Source organism: Vigna umbellata, chromosome 6 (assembly GCF_029865625.1).
Source record: "Vigna umbellata cultivar VRB3 chromosome 6, Vumbellata_1.0, whole genome shotgun sequence".
Lineage (NCBI taxonomy): Eukaryota > Viridiplantae > Streptophyta > Magnoliopsida > Fabales > Fabaceae > Vigna > Vigna umbellata.
This window is the reverse complement of record NC_142170.1, coordinates 25,646,543-25,659,643: the sequence shown is the minus strand read 5'-3', so window position 1 is coordinate 25,659,643 and position 13,101 is coordinate 25,646,543. Positions and strand designations below refer to the sequence as shown.

The 13,101-nt window shown below is 29.6% G+C and overlaps 1 protein-coding gene across 1 annotated transcript; it reads right to left on the bottom strand.

Annotated features, from left to right (window-relative positions):
• Positions 1-1,873: 1,873 nt before the first annotated feature.
• Positions 1,874-5,883, bottom strand: LOC124844420 (mannan endo-1,4-beta-mannosidase 2). Its single transcript, XM_047321360.2, has 5 exons — positions 4,962-5,883; positions 3,877-4,074; positions 3,389-3,511; positions 2,712-2,923; positions 1,874-2,508 (listed from the first exon to the last, which is right to left on the bottom strand). Exons 1-5 carry the CDS (start codon positions 5,349-5,351, stop codon positions 2,121-2,123), a joined length of 1,311 nt encoding a protein of 436 aa, XP_047177316.2. The 5' UTR covers positions 5,352-5,883; the 3' UTR covers positions 1,874-2,120.
• Between the last annotated feature and the right edge of the window lie 7,218 nt (positions 5,884-13,101).

Genomic DNA, 13,101 nt, shown 5'->3' with positions numbered 1-13,101 from the left:
GAGAGGTTACATGGTGGTGCCCTGTGTTGTGATTTAAAGTGAAAGTATGTGGTTTCAAAGTAAGCTCCAAAGTGAATGCTCTTGGTAAGGTTCAAGTACGTTTAGAATGAATGCAGGAGCTCAGTCTTGGGGGTTATCCTGAAACTCGAATGGTCTTTCATTCTCACGTAAAGAGGATTGATCCATGTCGTGAGGAGTAGCAGGATGTCTTAGTCTTGGAGGCTTTCAGTATGCTCCAAGGCCCAGAACAGACTAACCTCGTGAGTGTAGTAGAGTGAAACCTATTGGCAATGGTTTTGCAAAGCAGTAGAAGCCAGCACGAGTGCACAACCCGCCACAGCTCGACAATCATTCTAAGTTCGGACAGTCCATTCATAATAAGTGTCCTATATAAAGTGTTTGATGATTGTGTAGTGATATGTTTGTTGTATGTAACATGTTTTAAATGAGTGTGTGTGTATATATCGTTCCTCAATTGTAAACTAGTTTACCCTTGCTTTTCTGTTGTCTGTCTTTGTATGTTGTTTCTCTTTTGCGATGATCACCTAATGGTGTGAGCTTAGGGATTCACCTTTTCAGTTGTTCTAGCTAGAGGTGACGGAGTAGTAGATGAGTTGTTAGATAGATCTACAAAAGTATATCTCTTCTTTGAAGAAGGTTTGTTTTACCTAGTTGTTCTTTTAGCATCCATGTAACGTTTTATTTTGGTAGTTTTATACTATTAAAAGTGGATGTTACACTTAGAAGGTTTCTTAATTTAGTGATTTATTTTGGGAATAATCGATTATCATAGGGGATAATCGATTATCGTAAGCTAAAATAAAAAAGGGTTGTTTGCGCAAATAATCGATTATTACAAGGGATAATTGATTATCATTGCTTGGTTTAATATTGTCCATGGCGCGCAAATAATCAATTATCACTCAGAATAATCGATTATCACTTTTTCGAAAACCCCATAACGGTCACAAATAATCGATTATCACTTATGATAATCGATTATCACTTTTTAGTTTCTGACCCTACACGAACCTGAGCTTATAAATAGAGTTCTCCACAACTCTTAGAGAGTAACTTTTTATTTGAGAATATTAGAGTTGTGTGCCTAAGGAAAACTCTGTGAGTGAAAAGATAACTAAACCATTTAAGAATACATAAAAAGTTTGAGGAAGTTCTCAAGTGTTAGTGTGCTCAAATCAAGTCTTTTGAATAGGAGAATCTTGCGCTTAGTAGATCTAAGGTCGAAACGGTTCTCTTCAAGTTGATTGAGCATGTTCTTTTGCTCGCGTGTCGAAGGAAGGTGTCTCTGTCTTTTATCATTTGTATTAATCTGTTTGTAATACTGAAACGAAATTTTAGTGAAAAAGGTTAATCACTGTTTATAGTGATTAACTACTAGACGTAGAATCTTTTAATTCGAACGAAGATAAAATCATTTGTATTTATTTTCTTTAACTCTGTAACTTTAACATTTAAACTGTTCAATTAAAGTTCCTTAAAAAAATCATAATTTATAAAAGAACCAATTCACCCCTTCCTTCTTGATTTTTGACCGTTACACGTTCTTCCAAACCTTTCCGCTGTGCCATACCAATCACAACAAAAACAATTCTGAATAAAATAATACTCATATCCTCTTTGATTTTTAAATGAAAATTAATTTATTTTATGTTTTTTTTTTTTAAATGAAAGTCACTTATGTTATGTTTTCAATAACTTATACTCACTTTTTTTATTTAAAAATATCTTCACTAAAAATTAAATAAAAATATGGAAATTTAAATTTTCCACAAAAATTAGACAATTTTTCAAAGAAAAAAAAATCTTAAATAAAATAAGAAAAAAGAGGATTTGATGATAGAACTCAAAAGTTAAAAAAAAATTGCCTCACATCCTAAAACACTTGATGGTTGATTTTGTTGATGATGTTACAAGCTTTGAAAAAAGTGTTTATAGAGTAATATCTAATCTATGTGTTACCACACTATATATACGCTACTAACCAACTACACCATTGGTGATGAAAACAGAACCATATTCTACAGAACTAGTTTTAAACCACAAAACAACCCATATTTCTCCCCTTTTCAAATCAAGGGCTTTTATTTCCACACTTTTTGCTAACAAAATTGTTTGAAACTCTTGTCCTTATGTGCCCACTCCTTCACCTTCGCCAATCTGCATGATTGTTCAATGAACAATGAAGGAATTGGTGTCTTTTCCCAAGGGATGATTCCAAAATCATCACTAAACTCCTGCATTCCTCCAACCAAGAATTGCCAAACCAGACATCCACCTCCAGACCTGTTTTTCTTTGCAGATTTGTACGATATGTCTAAAATTGTTTTGTACATTGTTTTCCTCTCCGACATTGTAAAATTTATGTCTGACAATCCAAATTCAGAGAACACAACGGGCTTGTTCAGTACCTTATCACCATCTTCAATGTGAGAAAGCATCCACTTGGACACAAATTTCATGTAGTCTTCAAATACCTGTTCATGAAACCTATCCATAGGTTTTTTGAAAAGTTAATACTAAACATTAAGCTAATCAAAATCATCATAAGATGTCTTGGGATTCAAGTTTCAAACAAATTATTGCTGAGATAGTTGAGTTCTTTGATTCTTTAAGAGTTCAGTTCCTTCATTAACAGGCAAAGAAAATACAAAATCATTGACATAGGCATGTAGTAGTTACACAATGCTTACCAGTGATCAGGATAGATATGAACAGAGGTGAAATCAATGTTTGAGATTAAAGAGTTCCTTATAAAATCAGATCCAAGTCGAGATGCCCAGTCCTCAGGGTTCACCGTCAATCTTTTTGGATCATTAGGACCGTAAAAACCTTCGAGTCCAACCGTCACGAGATGGCGCTTGTCGATGAGTTTGACAAAAGCTGACATTTCCTCTATCCAATCCTGCAGTTCTATGACAAGTAAGTAAATTGTATACAACTAACTATTCTCAGATATACCTACATAACAACTGGTGAAATGAACCTCTATTGTTTTCTTTCCCCTCTAAACTCAGCAGAAAGAATGGTATTTATCTATCCTGAACTTAAATGCCACAAGAAAAGTAAAATCTTAGTTACAATTACATGCTTAAATTGAAATGTTTCAACTCCTAAGCTCCTTTCTTGCATGTATTATACAAAAGGGGTTCAAAAAGAACGAATATCAGAAAGAACATAACAAATAATGGCTGAAATTCAGAGTGCACCGTAAAACATAGATCATCAGAGATCATAATATTTTATAAACAGAGATTTCAAGGAAAGAATAGATAAATTTGAATCAGTCAAACTTAAACTTTAAAGGTGTTAATATTTCAGCAATGCTATTCACATAAACACTTAATAAAAGCACTGGTGTAGTACTTACTTGGAGAGTGTCACCAGAAGGATCAGTCATGCACCGAGGTTCATTAATCAATTCCCAACCAAAAATGGCAGGGTCATTTCTATATTCAATTCCAGTTATAGTATTCTTCCTTGTCAGAATTGTCTGCAGAAATATTGAAAAGAAACAATTAATTTGTCTGAGGCCAGTCTCAGGCTGCAAACCTGCAGCTTAATTTAGATGCCCAGCAGCAAAAGGAAAAGAAATGTACAGGCTAAGACCAAGTTTGACCAGCAAAGACTAATATGCCGTCTACTTTTCTACCCTCTTCAATCCTTCAAGTGCAAATCATAACAATTTTGGGCTAATAATACAATTATTCATGCACAAGACTCAAAAGTTTGGGGTGCTAACTTCATGCACCATAGATATGTATCAGTATGAAATATTGATGCTAAAGCAGTGCCACTCCAAACACGAAGAAACTGGGGGAGGTGGGGCAGAACAATAAAAGGATAGAAATATCATACCTTGATATAATTCTTGAAATAACTGCGAATTGATGGATCAAAGAAGAAGGAATCGTTAGATGAGCTTAGCCCTACTCCTTCTTGCCATGCCCATTTAACATATTGAGTCTTCCCACCATATGCATGCAAGTTATTTACTAAGCTAAGGAGCAGCCTAATTCCATGTTTCCTTGCTTCTGCTATAACATAGTCCAAGGCCTGTTACCCAACCAGAGTTCAAAATGGTATTCATTCATCATATAAACAACTTGCTTGGTTCATGGACCAAAAGTATCAGAAAAAACACAGAATACAGCACTTTTTTTTTTCACTTCTATCAGACATGACTTATAAATGACTATATTAAAAAGCATGTATAAAAAGTTCTCGAAATGTAAGTTTATATAAAACTTTAAATTCTGATATGTTAATCATAAACTGGTTTCAGCCAAAACCACGCCATTTTTGGAGATTTTCCACACGTGACAGATTGATCAAGGATAGTGTAAGGAGGAAGTGAAATAACAAGCATCTGGCACACTTCACTTTCTCATGGGCCAAATCATAGAAGCATACAATCGAGCAACACAAACACAATTTGCATCCTACCGCATATGAGATTGTCACTTTCCAGGAACAATGTTAACCATTGTCACAATCACAGTATTCAGCTATGCTCCAACAACGATGTCACAGATCATGTCACAATTCAAAAGTCCCTTCAATAAATTCAGCGTTTGGTCCCGGTCCTAAATGAAGCTCAGCAATTACACGGACAAATCATGAGCACCGATCATTGTACACACAGTTAGAAAGCTAGTTTTGGAAGACCCCAACCACAAGTGCTCAATTTTAGGGAGAAAAAAGAAAGTGAGCGAGAAGACAATACATAAAACAAAAAGAAAAATCAAAGCAAAAGAAAACCAAAATATTCAAAGCGTCACCGTTAGACCCTCATCGAAATCTACTTATGTCAGCATACATAGACAAGCACAGAAAACAAAACATAAAGAACCGACGCCAAGACATAAAAAACTGGGTGGAACAATAGACTATGAATAATAACACAAACAAAAGCACAAAATCCACAATCTACAAAACACTACCTTGAAAGTTTGCTCATTGAACACACCAGGAGAACTCTGAAGAGCATTGTAGTCACCATCATTGAAGGCCCAAGTTCTACACACAGTAAGCCCCATCTTGGCCCCAGCCTTCAGCATTTCACGCACCCTTGGCCTGGAATACTCATCTACAGATTGCACCATTAACCAGTAAGAGTTCCATCCGTTAATGTAGAAAGCCTTCCCATCTACCATAAACTGAGTTCCATTTCTCTCCACAAAAGCCAATTCCACTTCCTCCTCAAAGCCAAACTTCACGTCCCCAAAAGACATGTATATGAACAACACGATCGATGCAAACCCCACAACAGGGTAAAACAAACCATTTCCACCCACCATGATTCTGTATCTCTTGCACACCTTCTGCAACATAGAACCAGAGAAATTCAACAAATTTGGGAGATCCTCGGATACCCCTTGGGATTCTTATTCAAAGGGACACTTTGTTTGCGACACAAGATGAAGGTTGCAGAATTCACAACTTCAGACCCAGATGTGAATGTGAATGTTTGACACCCGAAATGATCAGAATGAACAGATCTCTATCTTTCTCTCCGAGGTCTGTGAGTGAACCCGAAAGGCCTTAACTTTAAGAAATTAAGTGCTAGAAGACTCCAACTTTCACAAGGTTGCAGGTTGCTGAAAGAAGGGGTTTTATTTTATAGCTATGCGTGAAATGGAGATGCTTGTGCTTCACCCATGGGGAAGGAAGTAAAAGAACATACTGAAAATGACTCACATGTCTGTGTTCTTCAGTCAGAACAGTCAAAAAAATATGAGAAGGTGATTAATTAGGTTGAAGGAGGAAAATTGATGAAGAAGGTGATTGTGTGGTGAAATGTTTGTATCAGTGTATTCAGTTGTTTGGATTTAGATCTGAGGATTGTGAACCTTCCTTCAGTTCTAATACTTTAAGCAGAGTATCTTTCAATTTTTCAAGAACTGTGGGCCACTTTGTTGTATTTGAGTTTCACATGGTCAGCAATACAAAACAAGAACAAAATAAAAATTATTTTATTCCATCTTTTCAATCTTTATTTTTTAATTTTTTAATTTTTACTTTCAAAAGAAAATGTGAATTAATTACTATACTTATAAAAATACATAACAGTGATTCTCTTATTTGTATACTTGCATTGTTTTTATTTTATTTTTAATAGTATTTTAAAGTTATAAATTATATAAAATTTAATTTTATATAATCAAACCTTGTTATTACCGTATATGTAACTTTAATACCAAGTACAAAAGATAATATATTTATTTTTTGTTTTTATATAATAAATAAAATATAAAATAAATATACATACTTTATTAAACAAAGTTATAAAACCATATAATAAAAAACATGGAAATTTATTTTTATAAGAAAATTTTATTGATTAGTTTTGAACCTATAACTTTTTTATTATTTATTCTGAATGTTCAAATTATTTTTATATTTTTTAAATATTGGTAAAAAACAAATCATCCCATAATTTCTCTCATTTTTTTACAAGTTTTATTATTAAGTTAATCTTACATCTATCCAAAAGTCATCTTACTTCCTTCGTATTAGAATCAAAAGTAAAAGATGAAGATATGAAGATAAGATATTAATACACAATTCTTTTCAACAAATGTATTGTACCAGTGTGTTGTTAAAAATATTTACAGCAAATGTAAATACTCTATTAACCAATTATAGATTATTAATTACAATAAATTTAAAATATATAGTGTTTGTAATTCTACCAGTGAGTAAAATATTGTATACTGCCATCATATAATTTATTTTATTTTATAATTATGTGTTTTTAAAACAATTCAAGAATATATATTATATAATTTATCAACACAAAAAGATAACAATATTTTAAAAACCCAACATTACGAATATATAATTTTATACGTTATCAATACTTTGAAGATTAATAATGTTATATTTTTTTTATTTTATTGCAAATGCAATCATTTATAATCTTTAAAATAATATTATTATATTAAAGTATTAAAAATAATCAAATATTTAATTTGTTTGAGATGGTAAATATTATAAAAAGAAAAAATCACCTCATATTTCCAAAATAAAACTAAAGAAGTGATTATTTAATAAAAATAATACTTAAATATTATTATTTTTAAGACTAACCTTAAACAAAAAATATCCACCTTAATTTAACATAATACATAATATTATTATTAGTAGTAGTATTGTATAATAAAAACCATTAGGACCACTCACATATACCACTGTACTTATTCTAATTTACACACCATTGCACTTGTAAGAAAATATGTTCATTATAATTTCTACCTAAACGTACCGAAAATAGACATGTTGACATGACAACATTGTAGAATTACATTATTCTTTTATTGAATGTGAAAAACTAAGTTACTAAATAAATAATCTATGACCAAAAGAACAAAAGACAGTTTACAAATAGAAAAGAATATTAGAAGAGAGAAAAATAGAAGAAAACTTAAAAGTAAAAAAAGCAATATAGCAAAGAAAAGCACAATCACAGACAGTATTCTTTAATGTTGCACGGTACAGAGATTCTTTGTGAAGTCATGTTTATTCGCGAGACCTAGTTTCCATGCATGTTTTGTTTGCAGATGTCGGCAAATTCCACGTGTAAGCATTTCGTGCATGGAAAATTTTGACAGCTACCACTTTCTTTATTTTATTATGCTACCTCACTTAATACCATAACAGGTATGCAAAATTTCATTTTTATCATAAACAATTATTACCCCACAAAGATAATTAGTATTTAATTCATGGGATGTTTGTGGTTAGATACTTTTATACATAAACTATGTGCATTATTATATCTTCTGGTATGCTATGATTGAGTGATTGTCCTTACACCTTAAAATCATAGCTATCTTTTTGTGTTTCAAATTTTCTCCAATGATGAACACCCTTTTTAATTTTTTTCTTTTGATGATCAACATCAATGGTTCTATTTTAGAAGTGGTTAGGCTTAGCTGGTGCATGGTTTGTGATATCTAATCATGGTTTTGCTGGTAGGAAAATTGTAGCCAATTTGTATTAGTTTTTTAGATGTATTTGTGGTTGAAACTACTTTCATTTGGTAGAAACATTAATAAAAGATTATAGAATTAATTAACTTAAAACAATTATTATAAAATGTTTACTATTTTAATTTATGTATTATTAGATGTCAAATCTTTGGAATAGAATACATTTTAGGGTTCCATTTAAAAAACTTTGAACTTATGAAAATATATAATCAATATTACTTTTACTTTCTAATGAATAGCCTATAATTCTCAATCAACACTTTGGAAGAAAGTTAATTGATTAATCTACTAAAATCCAACCAAACCAATTGCAAAAATCAGGTATGGTCCCCCCTTCATTTTCTTTATTCATTTGGAATTCATTTCTTACAAACTACAAACTACCATGTAACAAGAGAGGATAAATCTAATAACTTCATGAATTGTCTTTAAAAAGAAAAACCTCAAATTTACTCATCTAGATTCTAGTACTGACAAAAATATAATTTAGTGTAATAAAAAAATTATATAAAATATGAGACTATTTTTTTTATTATCATTCTTTTCTTTTCTTTTTCTTAATAATTAATTAGTATTTATATTTGTGTTAATATATAGAGTTAAATATATTTTTGATTTCTTAACTTTTAGTGAAAATTAGAATTAGTTCGTTTTTGAAACTTTGAATTAATTTAATCTTTTATCCTTAGAATGATGTGAATTTAGTTTTTTTAATCAAATTTTATTAGGTTTATTTGAGGTTTCAAATGTGTTTCTCAATAAGATTGAATATAAGATGTGACAAATAAATTAAACAAATCAAATACTATCATGAAATGCATTTGAAACGTCAAATGAATTTAACAAAATTTGGTTAAAATGACTAAATTCTCATATTTCTAAAGTTGACCGGACTAAATTAAGGGAAAGTTTCAAAGAAGAATTAAGGGAAAAAAAACATATATTTAACCTTAATATATATAATTATGATTCAACTATTATAATAACCAAATCAAGTTGATGTAATAATTTTTCTTTTTGTTATTATTATTACTTTATTCTTTTAATTAATAGAACAACAAATTTATAAAACAATAAATATGTGAATGGACTTTAACTCATCATTTTAATATCAATTTAAAGAGTATAACTCAACCTCACAAAATCAATTTTATAAGATTAAGTTAGACTCACTTCTTAATCATTTCTCTCACTTCTTCTCCTCAAGATTTAGAGAAAAAAACCTAAATTTTTCGCAACCACCTTTAGTAAATTATTGGATTTTTCAAGGTAGTCAAGAGATTTTTGTACATTATTCATCTTTAGAAACTTTCACTAGATTAAGTCATTTTCTTTTTCTTTTTTTTTTTCAATTTTCATTTTCTTTTTCAATAAACACATGACTTAAAAATGTAGGAAAAAGAATAAGGAATTTATGATTAGAACTTGATTTTGTAAGGTTGATTATTTGGATTTGAAGTTTTGAGTTGATTAAAGAGTGCTTGAAAGTGTTTTGCTTCGTGTTATTCTTTCCTTTTAACACAAGAAAAATACAATAAAAGGGAATCTAGCCTTGTCATAAATAAGGTTATACTAAATAACGTTATAATTTTCTCTAATTTTAAAATAAACACTCACTTTTTTTGTATTTTTAATATAACAATTACATAGTTAAAAAAAAATTCTTAAAGATAAATATAATTTACTTAAAACATAAGATAAATCTATTCAAAGATGAAAACAAAATACTAGTATCATTTTATTAAAAGTACAAAGGAAGTTTATGTTTACTTTAAAATTAAAAGGTGTTCTTTAGCATAACGTTAAAGGAAAGTAACAATTTTCTCTATTTTCAAACATTTTTTTTCTCTTATTATCAAGTCCATTAAAAATAAAGTAAAGATGAGATCGTGTATGATAATAAAAGTAAAACATCAAAAAAGAGGACTAAAACTAAAAGGAAATATAACTATTGAAAAGAAAAAAAATTGGAATAATTCTATTAAAAGTGGTCCAACAGGTTTCTATAGAGATTAATTATCAATAAAGTTGATAAATAATAGATATAAATACTAAAGTATATGTTAACAATTTTGTAATCATAAGTCCAACATAAGCTAAGATGCAGGCATGGCAGAAAGTTAGACGATAATGTCAGAATCAGAACTCAGAAGTGTCTTATATGGGAAGCCACCATTGTTGTTCTCACTTCTCAACATCTCTCACTAATTTACTTCATTTTCTTCAAAGTTGGGGACCAACCATGTGTCAAAACTTATATATGATTATTCATTACCAGCATAGTACTTATCAAGTCTTTTTCAACCACAGAATCAGACCTCATCGTACTTACCTTATGCACAATTAATGATTTATCTTTTCCAACAATATACTCAAAAAAACAACCATCATTAATCTTATCTGCTATGTATATTAAGCTAATCATATTCCTTATATGCAATGCTACATAATTACACTTTCAAATAAAGCTTTATATGATGCTGAGCTTTAATCACCATCTGCATAATTATAACTGTTTTTTATTACTGTCTCGTGTGAGAATTTAAGTTATGTCTTTTGTTAGACTTTGATTCATGCATCATTTTCCTTAGTCATGGCTATTATACTTTAATTTCCTTTTTTTATTATAAAAGTTAACATTTTAAATTTAGTTAAAATATACATTATAACTTAGGTTTAAAATATGCTTTTCATTCTTAAACTATTATGAAATACAGGGATTAAATACTTTATAAGTCAGTTTATGAATAAAACACAGCTTTTTTATAATAATTTAAAGATAAAAACGTATTTAATCATTATAATTTATAAATTTACTGAAATATCCGTCTCTCATTTTTTATCTTAATTTATTTTTGGTTCTATCTAATCTTTTGAAACATACACACTTCCTTCTCCTTAAAGCAGTGTCAACTCCTTTTTCTTTTTACTATTAACTATATTTTCTTACTCTGTTTTCTTAATCTTTTTATATAAGTAAACACCTTAATATCTATAATTATAAATAAGATAATATCCATATAAGCATAAACAAACTTTATATCTGTCCTGACCCGTAAAAGGAAAAATAAGTTTTAAAGTTTAAAAACTTTTATTATTTAATAAGAAATTACGTATAAATAGAAATGTAAACGTCAAATACGCCTAGAAATTATTATAATTCGTATATTGGGGAAATAACATAGTTAGAATGAACAAGGAAATTCTTATAATTGAGGGATATAAGAATTACAATAAATAAATGTTAGCATATTCTGCTAACTAACTCTAATTTGTTGGTAAGATTATTGTTTTAAGCTACCCAACAATAGTTTTGTACTTAACTAACATATACTATATAGTACGTGAATATTACATTGATCCTAATAAATTGTATATTCTAATTTTTTTTTTACATCAGTGATTAATTGTTTTATTTTTTTATCTACTTTCAAAGTGATATATATATTTTTCGTTTATAATTGTTAATACCATTATAACGAGTTAAGCTCTATGAGATAGTCTATGTAATTTAATGATTTTAAGATTTTATAATTTTATAATTTTATGATTTTATGATTTTATGATTTTATGATTTTATGATTTTATGATTTTATGATTTTATGATTTTATGATTTTATGATTTTATGATTTTATGATTTTATGATTTTATGATTTTATGATTTTATGATTTTATGATTTTATGATTTTATGATTTTATGATTTTATGATTTTATGATTTTATGATTTTATAATTTTATAATATTATAATTTTATAAATTTTATAATTTTATAATTTAATATGTTTATAATTTTATAATTTTATAAGTTTATAATTTTATAATTTTATAATTTTGTAATTTTATAATTTTATAATTACATGCAGTTAACAGAAAAATTTATGATTTTCAATGGAAATTTTTTTTTGAAGCAAGTGAATGTTTGAAGGCCAAAACTGAGAAATCCATATTAGGATGTGTCACAACCGAGATGTTAGTGCTTAATGCCTTGTGACTTTCAACAGAGTTGAGGACGTTGACCGTGACTGTATGGATAGACACCGTTCGAGATACGCTAAACAAGGGTTGAGGTGCCCAGTCGAGGCTCAAATGAGAGGCAAGCAATTGGAGCCTGACAAAGTTGAACATATGCGGTCCAATTGACCGATTTGGAGAGAAATCAAGGTTTGCTCGGACTATACCCAGTAGGTATTGGGTAGTCGTGTTAACAGTTTGATCCACAACTGACTTTTCGAAAAACATTTCATGAATTTTCTCCTCTTGGGTGTTATATTGTTTCTATAGCCAAATGATCCAACGAATTTGGTTAGAGCAGCATTAGCTCCAATACTTCTTAAGGCAACCATATTTCTTGCAATGACATCCTTTATTGTGCTTTTCTATAACCTGAGCTTCACTTTCCTTGGAATTTCGTTGTTCTTGCAGACTTTTAACAATTTTTGGTCTGAAAGAATTTGTGTTTCTTTCCAATGTTATTCCAACTGCCTCTTATCTAGCAGCCTCATTATCCATATTATTATTATGACAATTTATACACTTGCAACCATCACAATAGATCCCAGCTGCAAAGCACATAATTTTTGCAGTTACATTGTTTCTATTTCTTTGATGTTGTGTCCTTTAATTCCACATTAAAGCGAGGTTGTGATATAGGAGACTCAGACTTCACCATTGGCAACACCTTAACTGGCAGTTTCTGTAAGCAATTCTTTAATTTTCAATTGAATGAAAAACACAGGATCTTGAATTTTCATGATACTCACTATTCTCTCATACATAGTAGAAAAGAACTTACCTGGATCCATTGTATAGTTCCTTCATGTCAAATGTTCTCCCTTCTCTTACTCCTCTTTAATGCTTTCTTGATGATATATAAATTGTCAAGGATGTTTTTCTCTGTCAAAGTCACTGTTTCTTTTCTTTTCAGAGAACGTAACTTGTTTTTCTCTCTTTTCAGAAACTGAACCTGTCAACAGTTGTAAAACATTTTTCCTCTTTTATGATATTTAATCAACTTTAATAAAATACCAAAATTCCCTTTATTGAAGTGAGCAGAGAGGGATTAATTTTAATAACTCTAAAATAATCCC